Source organism: Zonotrichia leucophrys, chromosome 1 (assembly GCF_028769735.1).
Source record: "Zonotrichia leucophrys gambelii isolate GWCS_2022_RI chromosome 1, RI_Zleu_2.0, whole genome shotgun sequence".
Lineage (NCBI taxonomy): Eukaryota > Metazoa > Chordata > Aves > Passeriformes > Passerellidae > Zonotrichia > Zonotrichia leucophrys.
Window position 1 is genome coordinate 76080958 of NC_088169.1, and position 24331 is coordinate 76105288.

Genomic DNA, 24331 nt, shown 5'->3' on the forward strand with positions numbered 1-24331 from the left:
TAGTGGGGCATCAGCTGCCCACACAGAAGAGGTAACTATAGAAAGCATGATAAAACTTTTAGACTTCATATATGTATCCAGAAAGACAATTTTAAGTCTTTTAGACAAGTATTTAAAACCACTAGAAATCACATAATCCTGTATTTGGAGGTGGCAAGAAACAGACCAAAAATTCTTCATAAGTATTGAAATTTTGCATAAATACCTATATTCTATGATAAAGATTTTTTATTAAAGAGAATAGTAAGATCAGAAATTTAAAAGTCAATTGATACAAATCCCAGCATAATATTTTGCATCCATCAGTCTCACTGAGTCTTGAAAAGGCTCCCTCTTTCATTTACAAACTGATGCTCATCTCCCAGTTACAAAGAAAATGCTTGTGCACACAAAAATGCATGGAGCATTTTTTGGTTTGTGCAATATTGTTATGAAGAAAAGAAGAAGCACAATATACACGGAATATAAAACTACCTCAGAAAAATCTATACATATTGATTCAGAAAGAGAATGTCCCTACTGAGAACCAAGGCATTCTATAGTATATTGCTGAAGTTGTACTATAAATTTCAAATCACTATGCGAAAAAATACTTAAGTGAAGAAGGTTCAATTCTCTTGGGACAGGGACTTAGAATACTAAATTCTCTAGCAGCATATTAAGCAACTCCTAGTCTCATCACATTAAAAGCTTTAGAAGAAATAATTTCAAAAGAATAACCACTTCAGCTTCATTTTCTTCACTTAATATTTTCTACAAGCACTTTTCTCTTAACAATTTAATGAAAATAACTTTTACCTTTCAGAGAAGTAAAAAAATTATTGCTATTATTTGCCTGTTTTCACTCTTGAGTATTCAGATACTGTAGAAATATGCATTATATGTAACCTAGATTAAGCTGTCTAAGAGCTCTAATAGCTGATGGAAATGCATGCTTAACAATAGAAACCAACACTTAGGGCTGTACTTTACAAACACTTCAGAAGCCAGGATTTAATTTAGTCAGAAAACTGTTTCCAGGTTGCTGCCTTTATGACTTTAGAAACTCAAGAAAGATAAAGCAACTTATTTTCAGAAGCTCAAATAAAATAATAAATATCAAACAGCAAACTTTGGATAATGAAGAGCAGCCAGGATATATTTCTGCAAACAAATTAGTTATTTTTATGAGGTCACATCACTGCTTTGTCAATGCATATGTCTACAATGAAACTACTTCTTCATTGGAGGGTTCCAAACAACTTGTTTTGAACCTTGTACCTTAAGCTCACATATTTCATATAATCAAGTTTCATTGCTTCCTTCAAATGTATTATCTGATGTTTACCTCCATAATGGACTCTATTGAACTGACATCTACTATCATTTGATGTCTCTTCTGATCTCCAGCTTCTAGAACAGAAAGCCATAGTTTTGTCTCTCCATTCCACGGAGGTACTTTAGATAATTAAATGTGTCTTGACTCAGTATAATCAGCCATGTTTAAGCAATTCTATTAAGTCAATTATGGCATACTGTTTCACTGAGGGCAGACTATATAGGATTAATCTGACTACACTACAGACAACTACAACTAAGTCCTACACTTGCTGACAAAAACTTTTTATCTACTTATTTACTCTTCATATAAAGTTCGAGTAAAATACTTGGGGATTTTCTTCTTTAGCACTTACATTCTCTTGAAAAAGCTCAGGGTGCATTCCTCTTACAAAATGTAGAGCAAACATCAGCTGATCAGCCTGAAATAAAAGCAGTAAAAATGTATTTATATACTCAGGAAAAGTCCTATTTCTAGTTCTTTTTTAAAAGTAACATTTCTTTAGAAAAACACCTCCAATTCCATAGTAATGACTTAGTGACATATATCCTAAGGCAAAATTGCTACATCCCCTTGCAACTCAGAGACAAGAAGTAACTCAAAGTGGGCGGTGGAGTGGAGGGCAAAGAGGCCCCTACTAGGAATTAAAATCAAGTTTTGCAAGGCACTGAAGTTCTCATTTTATTGATAAATATGAACATCATATGACATTGAGAACAAGCCACACCATTTCACTTTTTCATCTCAGAAAAGGTCTGCAAGCAAATCCATATCATAACTGCCTACTGAGATGCTCCCTGGATGATCTAGTATCCAAAATTTGAACAAGAATTGTTTAGAAGAACAATAAGTAGCCTAGACCAAACCAGCTTTGAAACAAATTTAAGCAAATCAAACAAATTTGAACATTTAAACAAATTTGAACATTTGAACATTTAAACAAATTAAAGAGGGAAGATGGGCCAGTTCAAGTGCTCAGGTAAATTTCTTGGCACCACTCCATTTAGCAACATTCATGAAGCCTATGTACACATAAATAACATCCACAGACAGACAAAATCTTTCTTTATCATTCTAACATGCTTCAAAGGGTATGAACTCATATCAGCTATACTGTTTATGAAGACACTAGTAAAGATTCAATGGCACAGCAGTCTTTTAAAATTTTCATGGATAAAAGGAAGAATTAGCAGTGAATTGTGGATGGTGTGAAGAGTTTATTTATTCTCTCCATTATTAGAACACAATAGTAAACTGGAGGGACCATTAGTTTGAAGCTGCAACAGTACCAGTAAACATATTTTCAGTATTTTCTAAACACCAGTCGGATCACACTTAAAATCTTTCCTACTACAAATCTCTTCTCTGCCTTGCACTTGAATTCTCTACTCTTCTTACATATAAAAATTGCTGCCTTCCATATTCACACGGTGTAATGGAAGGCTTAGTGGAAGGCTTCACATAGTTATGACTTCAATGACAAACATTAATTATTATGAGACTATTTCATGAGATTCCACTTGGACTTTGATAAACAACATCCCTTAGAAAGAACTGCCACTCCTATATCCTCAATACAGCATTGCTAGATTGGGGGACAGAGGTAGGAGGTGGTGTAAAATTTTCAAGTTCTCTTCATTCTCACAGATCAAACCACAGACTTGCGCAATTTGTACTGCTCAAATCATATATGCAGATCTACTGTGCTTCCTTCAGCCTGGTACTGTGAGACAAACACCTCCTGTTATGACAGTTTCATGTGTAAGTAAAAATTAAAACTAAAAATCAAAGGCTTAGTTTCCCTAGGTTTTCAGTAAGAAAGTAAGAAGTGAAAAGACATCTGACTGAAATAAAAAAGAAATACATTAAGAACATTTTTTTGAGGCAGAACAAGGAACAGACAGAAACAAAAAAGGTAGCAGGGAGACCTTTGGCAACGAAAATAAAAAGGCGAATATCACAATGTAGGACTTTTAGAAACATAGAATCATCTAGGTTGGAAGGGAACTTTAAGATAACCAAGTCCAAACATCAACCTAACAAACCCACTTTTGTTTTCTTTTTAAAAAAAACCAAACCAAAATACAAAAAATTCCCAAATAATCACACAAAAGCTTATATTTAGGAATGCAAGAAATAAGAGCAAACACAAAATGAGTGCTCAGAAAACTGTGATGCCCATGTCTGACTCTGAAGCCAGAATGAGGCAGAGAGGTAGAGCTCTGTGGAGAAATGTGCATCAGCAATATTAATTTGGTCATACACTGATTTTAAGTCTGCATTTAGCATGTTAATTATTGATAATGTTTTGTATCTATTACACAATACTGTTATTTGAAATAGATCAAGTGTGAGCTGCTGAAAGAAAACTTTCAAACCCAGTGCACTGTATAAAAGCCAGAAAAATACAATCTTACCTTAAACAAACAACGACAAACGTATTCATACACTGTATGTTTCAATGTGCCAATAAGCAGCTTGATTCTTTCCTCAGTATTACCTGAATCCTAAAAAAGAAATTTCAGATTTCAAAAATTCCCCTGGAAGTAAAAAAATTTCCACATACTTTGTAAATTTTGGCAAAATGACACAAATAATCTGGGATCTACATGACACTAGTTCTAAAAACATATTAATCATCTGCAGCTATCAATGATTAAACAGGAAATTCATGCTGAAGTATTAAGAAATAAATATTTTGGCATTGAATATTTTGACTAGGAACATGATAAAACTTTGTGTAAAAGGAGAAATACACTGAGAATGAGAGTACGTTTCCTTCTCCTAACCTTAAAATCATTAAAATCTCATCATTGTCACTTGATAAAAAATTGCTTATTAATTGAATTACTATATTTAATACTACTAAACAAGTATGTTGATCTTAGTGTAGTTAACAAACTTCTGGTCAAATCTGGCCCAATTGAAAAGAACACTGTAGAAAACAGTAAGTGTACACTGTTCTTCAAAGCTCATAGACTGAAAAAATAATTCCAACAGGGAAAAATTTGAAAGACAGGACAAAAGAAGAAAGGGACTGGGGGGTAGGGAGTGTGTTACAGTATGACTTCTTTTCTACCATGCTGGAATTTGAAGAGACGAATTTAAGAAGGGCAATTGTGCAACTGATTTGCCTAATGCCTTTCCCATGTCTAATAGATTTCTTGGCATGAAATATTGGATAGAGGAGAAGGAAAAAAGAAAGCAAGTAACAAAGGCAAAACCAGAAGTTGAGCTTTAAATAGGTAACATTACAGGCAGGAAAAAAATTATGAAGGAGTGTGAGTAAGAACAAGAAGTTAAAACATCATGTTGTGGAAAAGAAGTAATAGAAACTTCAAAGAGGGCCAGTTCACATAGTCAGAACTGTGTTCCTAGTAATGACTGGAGCTGAAGGAGAGTTGTAATCACAGATGCCAGAACAAAGGGGAATGCAAAGGAAACATGATGAAAGGCTGATGAATGACTTTCTAAGTAAAAACAAAGAGAAATATGAAGAATTTTGGAGATGCTTAATAAAAAGAAAATGCACTATTACTCAGTGTGGGCATTTTGATCTCAGGAGTGAGGTGGCAAGGGATAAATCCATTTTTTGCTTCAATAAGAATATACTGGCCTAAGAATACAGAAGAATAAAAAATACATTTTAAACAGGACAGGCTGCAGATATGCTTACAGACTGTAAAAAAGTAGATAAAGGTATGACCTTCCTTCGGGTAAATGAATCAGGTAGAAATAGAGGATTTTCTTATTCTACCCCTTGTTGATAAAATTAGCTTTATTTGCATTTCAGATCATTAATTTATTTAAATAAAACCCTCAGTAAACTTATAATCAGCCTTTGTTTTCCTAATTCGCCATAGACAAAGAACAAGCCTGAAATCACAAAGAGTCACTTTGCTTTCAGATGGTAGAGAAATTCTGGGATTTATATACAACATAATTTATAAGTCCATATGCCTGTATTCTGAACATCTAAAGCACAACAGGTCAGCATCACTACTTACTATACACTTCATCATCAGTTACTCTAAGCTTTTTTAAAAAATGTCCAGATTGACTAATAAATTCTAAGGATCAAAGCAGATGGACACTTCTGCAGCATTAGCAGCTTCAGGAGAAGAGCAAATACCTGCTCGCTCTGCAGAGCCCTTTGGAAAAGCCGCAGGAACGCCGCCAAACTAAAGCGGTACATATTATTAATTTTGGACAAGTCAGAGATAATGAAGTACATCTTGCTAGCACTCTCAGCCAAAGGAAGATAGGCATCCCTCTCCTGCGGAGGAAAACAACACACACATAAAAAAGCCAGGTGCATTACTGCCACCTACTGATTATTGCATAAACATTTACTCAGCCCACCGAGAAAATATTCCCATGACTCCCACTGATTTAGAAAACAGAATCCTTTCCAAGCCTTCAAACTGAGGGATCAGCACTCCAGACTACAACACTACTGAGATTTCAAAACTGGAAGAAAAAATTTTTATCAAAAAAAATCCTTTAAATTATGAAGAACATGTTTATTAATAATATTTAATTATTATAATTATATATAATAATTATTATTAATAATTAATCCCTAGGGCACTAAGATCTTTTCCCACCACAGATCATATCTCAAAATTCAATGGGAAATTTTAAACTAAACAAATAGAACACAGAGGAAAACTCTGCAATCTGTCACAAAAACAGGATGTCAGATGAATAGCACCAGCAATTATCTAAACTTTTCCAATAGAAAGGGGCATATTAAGCAAAAACACCCACATGAACTATAATGTTTGCAACAGTGGATGACAAAAATAAAGTCAAAACCCATTACTTGCCAAAATTCCTTTAGTTCAAACTGGCAGACTTTAAACTGTGTAAGTACTCAGCATATACAAAACAAAACATTTTAATTACTGAAAATACTGCATGTACTTTCATATCCAAAATATCATTTACCCAAAAAGAACTAATATAATATGTTCCTCATCCTATAACCCCATGGATGTACGTATCTTCTCTAGATAAAAGATGAATATTTTTAGCAGGAGAAAAACAAGTACTTTAAAGATTAAAATATTCTTCTACCTTATCAAGGAAACTCTGAAGTCTGGAAGATTCAGCCAGTGATTCTTGGATGAGTGCACTGCTTGCTTTAGTTTGATTCAAAGACTCAATCAGATCCTTATTTTCTAGTATATTGCCTTGTGATGTGGCAAGTGTCTGGAAAAAGAAAGTCATTTATGTTACATTAAAAAAAAATCCTGTAAAGTAACCATTTTGGAAGCTATCTTTCTGATCTGTATGTATTTCTGAATCATTGAATGCATCTCAAGAGCTTTCAAAAACTGATAGTTACTCCAAAAACTGAGACATTTTTTAAAGAAGTATGGAAAATACAGCTCAAGAACATATTCCAAAAATCCAGACTGCCATATTATGAAACCAGCAGGCTTTTGAGAATGATTTCTATGACTAGAGTCTTAGGCACTAATATTCCCATGGTAAATACAGATAAGGTATTTCTTTCTTGTGCTTAACTTCTTATTTAACCTGAAGTTGGCTACTTGGAAAAACTTTCTGTACTCAGTCATTCATTAATTCATTTTCCTTCAAAAGCATTCCAGTTCTCATAGAACTTTCATCTCCAACTGAGATGAATATTCACATTACAAAATATGAATATGCACATTACACAATGTGAACAATTTAAGTTTCATAATCAAAGATCACTTTAAAATCCTTGGGATTGCCCCACATTTTTCCTGAGTTCTCCTCATTAAATTAAGTGATTAAGCAATTAATCTCACTTCTAAGAAGTGGGAATAGCTTGAATAGTTCACATATATCTAAGGTTTTTTACTAACCTCCAGTAAATACACATAAAGATACTTATTTTGAAAACTGGTTGCTTGTCAGTCAAATCAGTTCTGAGCAACCACCTGTAGGACATCATTTTAGAATATCTGGAAGCACAGATTTACCAGTTAGAGCAGTAGAATATACTTACTTCTCTACCTGAAACAAGTTTAGGAAAAGATCATCTGCTTTTTCAGATAGCCCAGTTCATCCATGAGGAATCATACTGTGAGCTATGAGACAGCACCCATGTCATTACTCTGAGGCTTTTAGAAGGAAATCAGTACAGTACTTCAGAGAGAATGGAAATGTTACTTTAAGATTAACTTAAATTTAGCCAGACCTCATCCAACATTGACTTCTTTCATAATGAAGTCCACCTGCCAGTTTCCACTGAGCCTTAGGTTTTTTTCTTCAGGGTCAAAGAGTATCCTGATTTCAGGATAACTAGCTAACAAGAAGTCCAAAATTGAAATCAACCTTGCTGTAATTACTCAGATTCTCTTTGTTGCAGATATCTTTAGGCATCAACTTCTTTAAGTTTTGTACTGGATAATTCAGACCAGATAAATAAAAAAGATTTTTGAGTTCCAAGATTCCATAAAAAGTGTGTTCTAAAGTGTAATTTGCTTTGTTGTATCTCTGAACCCTCAGCTTCTGGTAGACAATAGGTGTTAAAATGGTCAAATCTGGATATGAAATTTTATTGGAGAGCAAGTTTCTCTCTTCCTGTAAGAGAAATCTACCCCATCAGAGTTTTAAGAAAGGCCTGACCTTAGTATTTGAAAATTAATAGGGAGTTCAATAGGGACAGTAAATGGAAATTCAAATCATAGAAAATAATTATGTACAAAATTCTAAAACTGAGCTATTAATCACAGAATTATGATTGGATGGGACCATCTAGTTCCAACTCTCCTACCAGGGGCAGGGATGACCCTCACTACATAAGGTTGCTCAAAGCTCCATCCAAACTGGCCTTGAACACTTCCAGGGATGAGGCATCTCCACGTTCTCTGGGGAACCTGTTGCCAGAGGAATGGTGCCTTACCACCCTCCCAGCAGAGAATTTCCTTGTAATATCTAAACTAAACCTTCCCTCTTTAAAAGCCATTCCTCCCTTGGCCTGTCGCTGCACATCCTTGTAATAAGCCCCTCTCCAGCTTTCTTGTGGGCCAGTCTAATCTGCAAAACTATTATTTTATGCCAATCCATTGCACTCAACACTGCAAAGCTCTGTGACTTAGCTACAGACTGAGGGTTTAGGGCACCAGGTCAATCTCCCTGCATCTCTGACCTTTCAGAAAGACAGGATTCAAGGATCCATTCTTACAAGCATGAAGTACAATTGCTGTGAAATCCATGGCTAGAAATAATCAAAAAATAAAACAGTCCTTCCTCGGAAGCTACCTTTTTTTACAGAATTGAACAGATGTTTCTGAGCATAAATACTTTCAATAAAATAAAAAGATGAACTGAAAATTGAGAACTTTAATTTTAAATGCAAGACAGGGAATGTTTACTGTAAAGAATATTACAACTCATTTCTAATAGGAAACAATTGTAGAGATTTAAAATTTTAAATGTCTCTCTCAGAAATCTTTCCATTTTGTAGGGGGATTTTTTTCCTTTTTTTCACAACACAGGACCATTTCTCAACTTGAGAAAGAGTCACTTGATATGATTCACAGGCTTAAAAGTGTGGCTTTTAGAAAAACTCATAATTTCAAAATGAAGTAGTATAATTTTTAATAAAGTTTTCTCCTTTGGTATGTTAAAATTACTGAAATTTCTAATCAACATAAATCAGCCTGAATCTATCTCACCAAATTAATAAATTTAACTATGAAACTGCTTAATGTATTGAATACTACAGTTTCATAACAGACATACTTTCTTATCTACTCTGTTCTTCCAACAGGTCCAGGCCAATAATGCCTTTTTGTTTTTCTAATCAAAAATCCTGACAGCTCATTATTCAAACACTTCCAGCATCTCCATTCAAATACACAATAATGTGATTATCATCTTATTGATCTAACAGATATTAAAGACATAAATTTGTTTTACCTCCAAAAGAGAATCCTCAAGTTTAGCTAACTGTATCTTCTTATCTTCTTCCTGTTGTAACAGCTTTGTCTTCTGCTCTTCCAAATCAGGCTTTTCATGCTGAATTGTTAAAGCCAAAAGCTAAAAACAAAGAGAGAAAACAAAAAGGAAGTTTTTTGATTTTTTTTTTTTGCATTTCCACTTCAAGAAGGGACAGTTTTCATGTATACATTGCATGATGCCAATTCCATACCTCCAGAGGAAGGAGGAAATCCATATGGTTATCTATGCTTCACATTTTGAATTATAGCTTACTTATCAACATCTTATATCTGCATCCCATTCTAAGCCCCTTGTTAGTGTAGAAAAACTTTTTTCATACCAAATAAGAAGGGGATTTTCTTCCCTTAATTGATCTCTTTCTTTTTTTTTTGCTTTCTTCCATTTGTATGTCACATTTTGATTCCTAGACTTTATAGATAAAACCTCAACAGCTACTAGCATTTTAAAGGAAATAAAATACACAGTATTTTGGTTTCACTACATTTTTTTCTGTACACAAACTACTTTGATGATATCAGCATTATTCTCTAAGTAGGACACTGGAGAGCTATAACAGAAATGTTTCCATGGTACCATAAATGCATCTTGAACAGAAAGTGAAGGTTTAGCAATTAATATGTTGCAACTGAAGTCAATGAGAACATTTTCATTTTCTCTACTGGACTCACTTCTTGTTTCCAAAGTACATAAAAATTTTACTATTTTACTTGTGAGCTTGAAAATACCTCCATAACCATTAACACAAACTGCACCTTAGGGCTTATTCCAGGTGCTGGATGGAGCTATGCATGTTCACTATACATACATTGGTTTTATTGTAAATGCCTACCTGCCCTCTTAAACCACTTGCTGTTGTGGTGAAGTTTACTTCTGTAACAATAGAAGAAGCATCAGGTGGAATGAAGGGATTTGGGTTCCTTGTTGATAGAAAAAGACGGAACTCTTCATTATAATCTATCATTTTTTCACCTATTTGTACAGCGTAACGGGGTCCTGTAAACAACAAGCAGATATTAAACTCACTCTGATTGGAACATTCTATAATCATCTGAAAGCAATGGTATTTATGTAATACTTTATGATCAATGGATCTAAATATATTTTATGATATATATTTTTAAATTGATTGGAAAAAAATACAAATTCAAAAAATTTAAAGAACACATTCTAACCTGCATTGTTAAGAGATAGAAAATTATTAACATAGCAATAATATAGGAAATTACCTACTGAGAATACTTAATACACCTGAGTAGTTTAATTATCCTTACCCAGAACACAAAGCATCAAGGACAAAAATGCATTTGAAGTAAAAGTAATACTAACAACTTTTTGAAATCTTCAGACCATGAATAGGAGACAAAACACCACAGAAGATGACCTTGAGAATCCCACTTATGTATAAGAATTTTGTCATAATTTAAATACATTCCTTTACCTTTAAATATTGGTTTATATTATATAATTATATAATTATAATATAATTATATAATATAAACCAATATAATATAATTATATAAATATAATATAATTATATTATATAATTATATATTGGTTAACTAAGATGGTTCAATATTTCCTCCTCCTACCCCATTAGATTTAATCTTTGGTTCCGTTATATTTATTTGTAGAAGGTTGATGTTGCTGTATAATCATAATTCTATTAAGATACTATTTTCTACAATAACTGTTATAGAGCAAGTCAATGAAACTAAAAATGATGGAATAGCTAGACAACAGAATGAAAGAAAAAAATTCCATCAGAAATATCCCATACTGTATTTTAAATATATTTAATTTAATCATATTATGAAAGAAACAAGTAATTTATTAAATAACTGATGTCATGGTCTCAGTCTGTTTATACTCCTCATACTTCTCTATATGTCTGTTACAAAATAAAACTATATGTACAGTCCCCTCCACCCCTCTTTCATAACAGGTTTCCATTCCAGCAGGGTTAGAAAAGAATAGACTCAGAAAATGAGATTATTAGATTAAGATTTTGCCTCCTGATACTGAAAAATAAGTAAGAACGGAATTATAAGTTGAAAAGTGAAAATTTCCATTCCAGAAAACTTTCCAAGATGGCAAACTTAGGTGCTTCTCTATTTTTAGCACTGGGTGCAGATCAGAAATATAAATCTCTTGCTAAAACACTGGTAGAGATGAAAATAACATACCAATTTTCCTTCTATGCCAAAGATCAGAATAAATTTTAAGACTATGTTGTAAAAACGTCAAACAGAAAATGGAAGCTGTACGAAGATGAATTTACTGCAGTATATAGAGTCACATTTTTTCTTAACATTTCATTCCAGGTAATGGAGAGATGTACAGTCATCACAAGCAAAATAATGCAGACAGGTCCCCACACCCACATTTTGACAAAAAGAAGGAGTGTATGCCTGTTTATAAAGTGATGGAAAAGATTCAAATAGTGACCCATCCTTCCTTTTCCAACAACAGCTCTCTAGTTTGGACCCGCACAGACTTGGCATTAACATAGCTCATTAAAAAGCAAAAGAGGACATCTGAGCGTTATGAGCAATTTTCCTGAACAAACTAGTATATTTGAATTTCATCTGCTTTCTCCACAGTTCTGCAGCCACAGTCATCTTTCATACTGTATCTCATTAGCTCTCCAAAATTCAGCAGAAGCTAGAGGGGCGAAAAAAAATTGTTACAGTGTTCTACCTAACCCTCCACAGATCCCTGAAATCACTACTTTGGTTCCATTCTTTTAATGAGAATAAACAAGCAGGTGCATCTGTAATGGAAGCCTGATTTAAAATAACACTTTCTTTTCCCTAAATAGAACTTTCTTATATTGGTGATAAATGCATATATGAATCCTACGGTATTTGAATTTATCTTTATTATCTAATTACATTTGAAGAATTATTGTTACCTCACACATCATTAGATCTCAATAGTAGATGAAATGACAGCAAAGAAAGTGTCTTGAGCGATTTTTAGTACCCAAAGTTCATACAGTAAATTACATGGCACATGCTCAGGAATGATCACTTGAAGCAGAAATACAATTACAAAGGATAATACAAATCTATTTTAGTTACTGTAATTTAGAAAGTACTCAAAACCCACATTGCTGTACTTTTTAATTTACCAAGTTCTCTTAATATAATTTCAAAATATGTAACATAATTCAACAAAATTTATGCTGAGATATTTGCATAATTACAATTTATTTTTGCTAAACTTTTATCACAATTTTTCATATTAAAAAAAATTCTTTAAAGCAGCTAAGTTTAAAGCAGTCATACAAACAGTTAGGTAGAACACATTATCTGTCCAAAACAGAGATATTATATTGCAAAACCTAAACATTGTGATTTTTCACTTTTCTTGCATTGGTTAAGGGAAACCTCCTTTCATGAAATTCCACCATTTTGCTGATCTCTATGGCCCTTCCCATTCCAAGGGCACATCAGGAACAGACTTGTGTTGTCTTTAGGTTTAGAGAAATCCAAGAGAAGCAGGAACATCAACATCCTAAACCTTTGATTTCTAACTGCACTAACAGTTGTGTAACTTCTGGTTTATTTAAGGCCTAAGTTTCCAATTAAAAGTATGTAATTGAAATCATCACTGGAAATCAACTTAAAATTTAAACTATTAGGTGTCTATAAAAACACATTTTTGTAACTTCAATTTAATACTTTTAATTTATTTTTAAATAAATTTCAATTCAATACTTTCCAATATTTTTCCACTTACTAAATAAGAACATATCTCCAACATATTTCATGCACTGAAGTGTTAGTAGCAGGCTAATACTACAGAGGAAACAAACTACACAATATTATGTTTTCAGAAAAATCAAGATTCATATAAATAGATCTAAACTACAAAAGTTTTGAGCAAGGTTATGCAAAGATCTTGGTGATTTACCTTGAGCAATAAGATCTTTTCTTAGCAATGGGTAAAGCACAGGTTCCACTCCATCCATTTCCTGTATAATAAGTGTCTTCCCAAATCTCACTGCTAGCTCAAGAGCAGTTAGGAAGTTGCTGTCCTGGATAAATAGGAACGCATTCCTTTGACTCATGCTTTTTTGAAAAATGCAAACACTTCAGAATGAGTAGAAAGGCATTACACCAAACAATCCAAATCTAAAAATCAGTAGTATAGATGAAAAATCCTATTACAGGAATATGATATTTTAAGGTTTAGCCACAAATGTTTACTTTAAATAAACTTGATCTACTGATCAAGAAAACCTATTTAACATGCCTAGATCCTCAAGTGCTGCAACAGAAGAGAGTAGGTTCACTGTCATGTCTGCCAGATGCACCTGGAAGTCCTGGTCAGGTCTCTTATCTCAAATTTTAAAACGTAGCTATGTCTCAAAACTGAACCAAGCACAGGATTCATATTATTAAGAGGTCTACAGGCAGTCTTTCGTTGCACACAGGTGTTTAAACATCCATGTGGTGTTTATGATCCCATTAGTCAAGAGAGAACCTGGACAATGTAGGCAACGGAGGCTAAAAGGTAATCAGGCCAATCAGCTAGCAGGACAAACTATCAATTACCCAAAGATATGTTATCTACTACCACCAGAGAGTATCTACAAGGGTTCCACAGAGCCAGCAGGGATCTGTGGAAGACCTACATGCTGTTGAAGGCCAGGTGGGGTTCAATAAGGGACTTCTGAATAGCACCAGATGCCTGCCTGTGTTTTAGCAGGCTGAAACAACTGCCAGTTGTTTTAGCAGGCTGCAACTGAGCTGCACCACACTACTCAGGTAAGCAGTTACAGGTACACAATGAACTTCAGGTACCCTAATCTCCAACTGAAATCAAATTTACTCTTTCCAATGTAGATAATACAACACAGCAATCACAGGGAATAAAGTGTATATATACTCCTGAAATCCAGTGAACTGCAACAAAGTATACAAAAGACCTCTCTATTTGAAAATCTTTTCTATCTTCCTCTTAGCAGGGAATACGACATTTTCAGAGACAGTAGGACAAAGAGGCAAACTTGTAGAAATAATACAGATGTTGACCCTCCAATTTTAAATAACCTAGAACTCTGTGGGTAATTGTATGCTTCACACAATATAAACTAATTTTTGGTGATTTCTATCACAAACCTTTAAAAAGATTGTAAAATCTGGAATAGAGAAAGCTCAAACAGAAAAGACCAAGAGTAAATACTGCACCTGTTGGTTAATAACTTCCAAACGAGATTCCTTCAAATGTGTCTTCAACCATTCAGTAGCCCGGAAAGAAGGGTCTATCAAAAATGGACAAACTTTACTCTAGGGAAAAAATACAAATATATTTATTAAAATCTATTTTAAGAATAAACTTGGAAATTCCTTTTTTTTCCTCTGGTGGGAAAAGGTACAATACTTCTGGGTTTGGACCTCAAATCATTTTAGAAAGAATCGTGAATAAAGTATTTTGCATGCACAAAGCTACACTCAACTCTGTCCAGTACATCTATGTCTCTCTGGTGTTGTGGATCACACAACTGGATCCAGGATTCCAGGTGTGGCCTCACCAGCGCTGAGTGAAGAGGAGGGATCACCTCCCTCGACATGCTGCCAATACTCTGCCTAAAGCTGTCCATGATACCACTGGCCTTCTCCTTGGCAAGGGCCCATAACTGTCTCGTGGGCTACCAGGTGTCTACCAGGGCCTTTTCTGCAAATCTGCTTTGCAACTGGCTGGTCCTCAAAACATGTTGGTACATGGGGCTGTTACTATCCAGGTGCAGGACTGTGCAATTCCCCTTCCTGAACTTCATGAGGTTCCTGTCAGCTCATTTCTCCAGTCTACCAAGGACCCTCAGGGCCTCAGTCCTACCCTCTTGTGTATCAAAGACTCAGTCATAGAATGGCTTGGGTTGGAAAGTCACTCAAATACCACCTAGTTCCAACACCCCTGCCAAGGGCAGCAATGCTACTCACTAGATCAGGTTGCCCATGGTTCCAATGCAACCTGACTGAGCACTTCCAGAGATGGGGCATCCACAGCTTCTCTGGACAACCTGCGCCACTGCCTCACTATACTCTTAAGTAAAAAAATTTTCCTTAACATCAACTCTAAAGCTCTCCTCATTTAGTTTATAAATATTCCTCCTTCTCCTCTTATTATCTACCCATGTAAGGACTTGTTCTCCCTCTTTTCTGTAAGCCCTCTTTAAGTACGGAAAGGCTGCAGTGAGTAGTCCCTAGAGCCTTCTCTTCTCCAGGCTGTGCAACTCCATCTCTCTCAGCCTGTCTTCATAGCAGACATGCTCCAGCCATCAGGCCATCTTGGTGCATCAGCTATGTCTCCCAGTTTTGTGTCAGCAAACTTGCTGAAGGTTAATACATGTATTTTCCCCAACTCTGTGGTTCAGTCTGATAGAAAAGCATTTCCAAGTTTGGGGCTTTTTCTAGATCGAGTTCCAGTATTCCAAACTGAGGAGCTACACAGATCTCAAACTGAAAGACGGGACATGATGAGTATTCAAGCATGAAAAGATGATCAGCACAAAAGGCTGAGAAGTGTACTCAAGATCACACTGGTAAAACATCATGTCAAATTTCAGCTTTATGAGAATGTACACAAGGAAAATTATTTGACTTGATTGAGTGTTTCAAAAGCCTCTTTACACATGGTGAGATTTTTAAGAGCTCAATCTATTCAACTAATGAAAAAGATGAAAATAAGTTTTTATTGTAGCATATAAGTAGCTTTAATGGTACAAGACAGTGTTTATTGAAAAGCTTTTTAATCAAACTGAGAAAAGAATATACAGATCTACTAAAAGGATGATAAAGCAAGATAAATTCAAACAGGAGAAAAATCGGTAACTAATTTAAATCATAAATCATCTAAGCAAATCACCAGTAAATGCAGATTCTCCTCATTCCATTAAATATTTACTTGTTAGTAGATCTAATAAATGACTAGAATATTACATACATAATCATATATTATGTATTATATGTATCTATATATATGATAAAACTGGATATTTTCCTTTTCTCAAGTATTATTAGACAGAAATATATATATATATTTTTAGATATATATATATATAGGTATATATATATATAGATATTTAGAGATATATATATAGGTATATATATATAGATATATTTAGGTCTTGAACAGTATCTGCATATAGCCTCTTCCTTTTTCTGAGAAAAAAAAAAGTAATAGAAAGTATATGCCAAAGAGAACATATATAGGACATAATCTTCTACTGGTCGTTTGGTGTTAATAACTATTCACACTTTAAACCTGAATAGACTGATATGGAATAAAATAGTGGCAGCAGAACTGAAAACAGGTATTTTCTTTTACATATTTTTTCCTTTTGCTACAAAATATCCATTGTTACATAATTATTTATTTCTGTATGTATGTGTGCTCTGTGATGCCAATAAAAAACACAAATGAAATAGTTCAAGTTGCCATGTTACTGAAATTTGCAAAAATTTAAATACTTCCAAGACAAGACAAAAAAGCAAATTTACCTGCAAGATGACAAGAGCATTTTCTATTGAAAGGTCATCTGAAGGCAAACCTTCACTTTTCCAAACTAACTCCTCACTTTCTGTACACAGGAACCGTCGTAAATCAAACTCTGACAAATGAAAGTGTAAGTTTCGGTCATCATTTACAGTCTGCATACTTTAAAAGCATTTACCAGTGTATACAGAACAGAGACTTTGTTCTATTAATAGAGTGCAAGTCTGTAGACTTCCTTGAATCTATTATTTTATTGCTTTTATTGAACTTATTATTAATAAGTTGCAGATGTCATAGAAATATTTTATAGTTTTGCTAATACACAGATAAAAATGATAATTGAAAAAGCAGAAGCATTCAGAATGCACTGGCAAATTTACCACAGTTAATGTGAACACATTCATTTTTGTAAACTTTTCTTTTTAAGAAAGGACTATAAAGATACAATTCTTTATAAATATTTATAATCTTAATAATTTCATAGAATGATTCTAAGAAATTGTGTGTCGGTATCTAGAAATATTTATTGAGTAAGAAAACATCTCTTCTCATTTGGGAGTACAAAGACAATTGAGACAGTTCATTAGAACTCACTGGCATTTCTCACTGCCACAATCAAGCTTAATTACTTGCATGCAGACACTGACAAACACACACACAAAATTACTTTCAAGGCCGGCTGATTTGGTCCATTCATCCAAGCTGTTTTTCCTCTGATCCTCCGGAGCAGCAGAAAGATATGTAATAAATGCAGCTGCTAACTGAGCTCTTTTAGGCAGCGTTGCCAGGTCATCTGTTATCTCTGACACCTTCAAAAAAGGAAGTACAGAAAGTATAGGGGTTTTGCAAACATAAACTGCATTAATACATCTCATCAGTTACTAAAATGTCAGAATTAAGTTTGCCTGCCATTGGTAATACAGTTGAGAGAGTTTCTCTTCTTGCATTTCAGAAATCTATACCTAGCTAAGACACATGGAAGTATGGGATAAATTCCTTTCAGCTCGGGGCTAGAGCATGCACAGATATTTCTGAAAATGTAGCTGATAAAAATCCATGAACTTGATGAACAGTTCAACTTATAAGCCAATGGATAAATAGTATTATAGTAAGAAAGATAAGAAATGTGTGATCCTAGTCACAGTCAGGCTGTAAGTTTAACTTACAATATGTATACAGACAATAAATACTATGTGCAACTTTTATACTTATTGCTACTCACTGCACACTTACATGATAAAAATAAATTTATCATATATCTTCAGATAATTTATCTGCACTAAATCAACTCTGTTCTGAAATGTTTCAGTATTTTGAAGAAAAATACAGTGCATCAACATCATATGCGACTGCCATAATTGGTTTCAAAGTCCTGTCATTTTACTTTAATCAAATTTACATTAAAAATAAATGCTGATACACAAAATAAAGGCAAATTTTTATTGGTTCTTCTTCACTTTAAAGGGAAAGAAACACTGCCTTTTTACTGTCGTCATTATGGGATGAGTTCCTAATTTATCTATTTGCCAGTTTAATCTACAGCATACCATTAACAGATAGTCTGAATTTTCTAATGTACCAAAATGAAAAACTGTGAGGAACCACTTTTAGAAGCACTTAAACACTGGAGTTCAAATATACTCAATCCTTACTATAGCAGGTAGCTCTATATAAAGCTAATTTCAGAGGAAAATCTTCCCAATTTTTCCAGAATGGTGGTCAACCTACAAGAAGGATTCATCTGATTTTAACTTTGGTTCTCCAAAATGCAGGCCTTTAGTCTGATTGCTGAGGCTTTTTTCGGTATCAGTGGAGACACAGAATTATGTATCTCTGCATGAAGATTTCTTCTGAATTATGATCTTCTGACCCATGAAAGTTACTTAAGGGCTTTCTGGAGGTGACAGCTGTTTTCAGCTTATAGGTATCTTCAGATTCTCCTTTCTGTTTCAGACTGTAGAAGGATCTGTGTCTCCAAGACTTGTCAGTTTCTCTCAAATATACCATTTGAGCAAGTAAGACATGCTTACCTTCCCTGCTTCAGCAGCAGAAAAGTTTCAAGTGTTAAAGTGAAGACTTCAAAAGCAAAAACAACATTTTGGGTATACCTATATGCACATTTACAACACAAATGCCATGAAGGTGATACATTTTAAGACTGTAATTGTATAAAATCTGTCCCTTTGGCTGTATCTTACCTTGGAGAGTCCAACTGCTGACATGTTCAGCCATCATAACAATTTCATTCTTGGGATTGAAAACCAGCACAGAATTTTGTATGTTTTCATTGAAATACAATATTGGGGGAGTTTTACACATAGCAAGGTTATAAGTATGATGAAGTAAAAAGAAGTTTCAGAAAAAATTAAAGCTTTATTTTCTAATGAGAAATCAAAAAATGTGCACTGGGAGAAAGGCATAATGACAGTAACTCACATTCTCCAAGCAGTGCAAAACTGTATTTTCAACTTATCAGCTATAAGATGTAGTTTTGAAAATTTTCACTAACCTGAGTGCTCCATCTTTTGTGCTCCCTATCAAGTTGATTTATCAGCACCTCCGCAGCTTTCAACGTTTTCTGTGCTTTACTTAGTTCTGCTTCAAGTTTTGTTGCTTCTGTTGTTCTATTCTGGAACCTGCAAAACAAATACTCTTTGTAATTGCCATCATGAACTACTAAACTTACCAAGAGTTATTTTCAAGGAACTTTAACTGACTGAATTTTTCATGAATGCCTGGCTTATTGTTATCAAAGAACACAACTGCAATAGTTCTTTTTTTTTTTTTTATACCTTCTGCTTCTAATTGGTAGATGGGCTTGTTAGACTTTTAGCTAACAAAATCTAGATGGATGCACAGGTGAGATTTAAAAATTGATTTGAAATACAGACTATAATGTCTGAAAATCATTCCTTCTTCTGCTTAAACAGCCTGGCAATTTTAGTGATTGTGTAAACCTTTGTTCTGCATGTAGTCAGGACAACAGCAGGCTCAATGCCATAACATACATTTGTAACTATTTGGTAAATTTTATCTATCAAATGTTTAAAAAATAGAATTAATAATTCACATGTATGACTCCAGTTTAATTCACAGTAGTCTATTTTGTAAACTAATATGAAGTAAGAACATGACCAAAAAACAGGCATGTTTTAGGTATTATTTCACACTGTTCAGTATCTATTTAGTTTGATTAATATATAAAATAATTAATACATTTAATTCACCTATTCAAAGTAATATATTTATTACTTTATAAATATGTAATATATAATTATAATATTAAATATTTAATTCCAATATATAGTATTTAATTAATCTAACAAATCACTGTATAGTTGATTTACAATAATTCAATAATTATTGGTTTTTTTCTTTGCAGACCACAAAACATGACTTTTAGTAATATGTACATATGTCAGGTTGCAAAGTATCTCCTATACTAAGTACCTAATAAAAACATCAAACTGAAAAACTTGGATTAAACAGAATCTGGAGAAAGTATAACTGTTTATCAGATCTATTTTTATGCCTCTGTGAGTCATGTACTTGATGAGAGGCTAAGAAAAAAGGAGAGAGCTAACTAGCTAACTGTCAGAAAAGTAGGCCATCCTAAAAGAAATACTGCTTCTCTTCAAGCTGTGATCAATAGAAGTTTTGTATAGGAATGTTTCCAAAGTCCTAAGAAGTCATTGAAGTCCTCTGTGATTCAGGTGATAAACACTCTGTTTCCCTTTGACATCTACAATGCCTCCAATAAAGGCTACCAACACATTCAGCAGAGAGAAGCAGATACTTTTAAGGAGCATTTACTTCATCTGATCAAGGAGATGAATTGTGATCTAACAATATTTATCTCCATTGAGAGTACAGATCGCCAAAGCATCACTAATTCTGATGTAAATATCTTGCAGGACAGGAAGTTACATTTCCTTAGATAAAATTCATTATTCATACTGTAAAATCATGCATGCTTTTTATTTATATCTTGAAATAAACACACCCAACTTACTTGTCTTTCAGTTCCAATACTTTTTGACCAACAGAGTTCAGAAGATCCTCTAACTTTCGTTTTCTGTCTTCAGTTTTCTTGAGATTACTAGAAAAATGTAACAATTATTTTAAGACTATGGAACCAAGGGAAAAAAAAGAGTAAATCTAACAGGAAAATAATTTGCATAGAGATAGTTCAAAGATGTTCTTCATTGTGTTTTATATTGAAATATACATTTTTCACATGTAAAAGCTTTGAGTACTTCTCATCACATAGTTTTTAAAACGGAAACCAAACACCCCAATCCTAAAGATCAGAACAAATTCTTCTCATACAGAATTTTAAGACCTGGAAAAATAATCAGTACAGATTCCTCAGGTTATGGATGGTCACAGGACTATGTCTTATCTTTCTGATCCTAAGGAGAAACTGATAATGCTCAGTACATGACTGAAAAAGAGGAACTGTATACCTCATAAAATAGCATGGGTTTCACTGAGAGAATACATTTTAAGCATATCTGTGATGGTTAGTGAACAGTATTCACCGTTCTGACAGTATTCAGCTGAGACAGGTAACTCATGACTGTACAAAAAGCATCCAAGATTTAGCTTCCAGGAAAAAGAAACTATTGCACACTTACTTCTTCTGTCTCAGTATGTACATTTTATTGCCTCTGTATGAGGTTATCTTTTATCATTTGTTTTTAATAAACTTCAATTCACACAGAATCCCAGAATGATAAGGGATGGAAATTACCTCTGGAGATCATCTAGTCCAACCCCCTGCTAAAGCAGGATCATGATCAGGCACAATTTTACTATCAGAGGAGGAGACTCCATAACCTCTCTGGCACCTTGTTCCAGCGCTCTGTCACCCTCAAGTAAAGAAGCCTTTCCTCATACTCAAATTCCTCCTTGGCAGCCTCAGTTTCACCCATCACCATTTGAATTAAAATCACTGATTTTGTAATAGAGTCTAACTTACGCTTCCAAGCCAGCCTTTTCTTTTTCCAAAGGCTGAATTCGTTCTAAGACATGGGAATACTGGATGTTGGCATTCACCCAAGCTGCTAATGGAGCAGCTGCAGCACTGGCTCGTTTAGCATTCTGAAACATTCAGTACAAGTAAAGTTGTTATAAGAAAGTCCTTGAAGTATAACATAGAAGAGATAAATACAGGATAAGTAACAGCAACAGATTTTCTAGTTACCAACTTAAATATGCTAATAAGCCAACTCTTCTAATGAACTAATCTTTTAAATTGTTACTAAGATTATATTGAAGGCCATCAATCCATGTAAAAAACCACAGTGGATATTTTTACAACTATGAAGCTAAACTGAAATTAACAAGTTTTAAATCAATGAATGATTTATTAGACTCTTACTGGTACAAGGACGCCAAGGGAGCCAGTTAGAATTCCTTGGTCTGAGTTTTACTTTATAGCAGTATAAAAATATTTGAGTACTCAACTCCATAATGACTTCTTACCCCATCCCTTCACACACACCAACCAAATTTTCACTTCAGGAGGCAGTATGTAACAGAGTAATCTCTGCTACACCTTCATCTGTTTATACTGACAAATTTGATAAGCAGAATTCATCACTTTTTCTCTAACTGAAGTTCATCCTAAAAATTTTGCTGGCAAACCAGGCAATTGTGTCTTTTCTTTTGGTCTTTTTTAGGTCTTGTTTTCATTTGACGTAAGGCAATTAGGAATTACCTTTGGATCAAAAGATGCTCTGTTTTTAGAAAGAAGTTCTTCAACACTTGCTCGTATTTCTTTTGGAATATTACGGGCATCAAATGATCCTATGTCCTCCCTTACACTTCTTTTGGCCAAGAAACTGTGTAAAGAATTAAATCAATAAGTAAAGAAGAAACAAATGTTACAAAGGTTACTTCTATATGAAACCGAGGAATTCTGAGCCCAAGATTCCTGAATTCAATAGAAAGTAATTCATATGGTAAATTAATGTTTAATTTTAAAGGTTAAATAAAATTCTTACCTCTTCATGCTCACCCATGATGTATCAAAAATCCCCATCAGGCGCAGAACTCCCTCTAGAATGTCTCTGATTATGTCAGGGGGCATCCGTAGTGACCGGATTTCTAACAAAGCCTCTGGCTTTATATTTCCAACAGCCAATTTAGCTTCAGTAACCAATGGCTTAAAACATGAAAATACATTAAAAAGAGAGATGAGCATATGAGAAACTGAGCATTTCCCATTCCAGTTTCAACACAATTTCTTGTTCTTTTTTAATACTTTATTACCTATGAAACGAACATTGATGCAGATTCATGTTTACAAGTTACTAAAAAATTGCCATGTATTTACTAAGTGATAATAAGTTTACTTCCATATAAAACAGTATCATATAATCTTGACATTGTGATACAGGTAGCTTTTAATAATGATGCTAACTACTATTTATAAGCATGACTGGGGATCTCTTTGTAAATATCCATAGAAGTACAGGCCACAACAGCTTTCTATTTCCAGTAGCTAAACAAATCCTTCACCCTTATCAACAAAGCAACAAAATGGTGATGAAACAAAGTTACAGATTATCATTAAAGACTGTGCACACCTTGCACATCCTTCATATTTATCAAAGACCACAGAATGGGTCTAATCCTGTAGTTCTATGTCTCTTTCAATACAAGGATATAATTCCTTGGTACCTATAACATTTAAAAGAAAAAAAATTAAGTTGTTGTACTGTTCTCTTAATCTTTAGTATAAATTTAAAATGCATGGTATGAAAAATACAGACTAAAAGCAATGAGTGAACACACATACTTCCCAAAAAATCTGATGCCTAACAGCTGTAAAATCTCTAAAACAAGCAATTTGCTGTATCATCATTAGATATACACTTTTCAGGATTTAGGAATAACTGTAAATTATCTCCCACTAAACTATGTCCGTTCAGCTGATCATACAAAGCCCTATATTACCAGCTTGATCAAAGCAAAGTAATTGAGTTGGTTTATATAAAATATGAGTAATTGTAAAATAGTACATAAAATCAGCAGAACTGAGCTGGAGAGCATGGCAGCAGGTGAAGTAAAGATTTGGCTTGCCTTTCTTTCTGTAATTACTACTTAACAGAACACAAATGCCAGAATGACAATCTCTATTTACCACATGGCATACTGTTTTCTAATGCATAAAAGTTCTAAGATCAAAATAATTTAGAGTAAAATTTATGAATTGCAGGGATAAATTCTGCAAAACTATTTTGCACAGCAGGACATAAGTCAGATAAAATCAGAGTGCAAAATATTACTTTTCCTTATCAGCTCTTACCTGAACCTCTTTCAGTTCATCTTCAATTTTTCTTTTTCTATGTTCTATTTCTGCAGCCTCTTCTGCTATTCGTTGTTTTATTTTTTCCATTTCCGCTTTTTGCTCACTAGCACTCTGTAAAAAAAAAATCCTTTAGCTTGCAAATTTACACAGATTTTATTCCTTTAGGTCTCTTATTTCTTTTAGTCTTCATTATAATAATTTGCACAATACCAATTACAATAAAATAGCTG

General features: G+C 33.9%; 1 protein-coding gene across 1 annotated transcript in view; it reads right to left on the reverse strand.

Moving 5' to 3' along the window:
* Positions 1-24331, reverse strand: part of DYNC2H1 (dynein cytoplasmic 2 heavy chain 1) — a 142415-nt gene that overhangs the window by 69986 nt on the left and 48098 nt on the right. Inside the window, exons 56-71 of the mRNA XM_064718467.1 lie at positions 24099-24212; positions 22792-22952; positions 22506-22629; positions 21765-21886; positions 20796-20882; positions 19293-19419; positions 17451-17592; positions 16789-16898; positions 14476-14574; positions 13196-13319; positions 10110-10273; positions 9239-9358; positions 6398-6532; positions 5451-5594; positions 3736-3825; positions 1674-1739 (exon numbers count right to left, since the gene is read on the reverse strand). Coding sequence (XP_064574537.1) covers positions 1674-1739; positions 3736-3825; positions 5451-5594; positions 6398-6532; positions 9239-9358; positions 10110-10273; positions 13196-13319; positions 14476-14574; positions 16789-16898; positions 17451-17592; positions 19293-19419; positions 20796-20882; positions 21765-21886; positions 22506-22629; positions 22792-22952; positions 24099-24212 — 1929 coding nt within the window. The remainder of the gene's footprint in view (positions 1-1673; positions 1740-3735; positions 3826-5450; positions 5595-6397; positions 6533-9238; positions 9359-10109; positions 10274-13195; positions 13320-14475; positions 14575-16788; positions 16899-17450; positions 17593-19292; positions 19420-20795; positions 20883-21764; positions 21887-22505; positions 22630-22791; positions 22953-24098; positions 24213-24331) is intronic.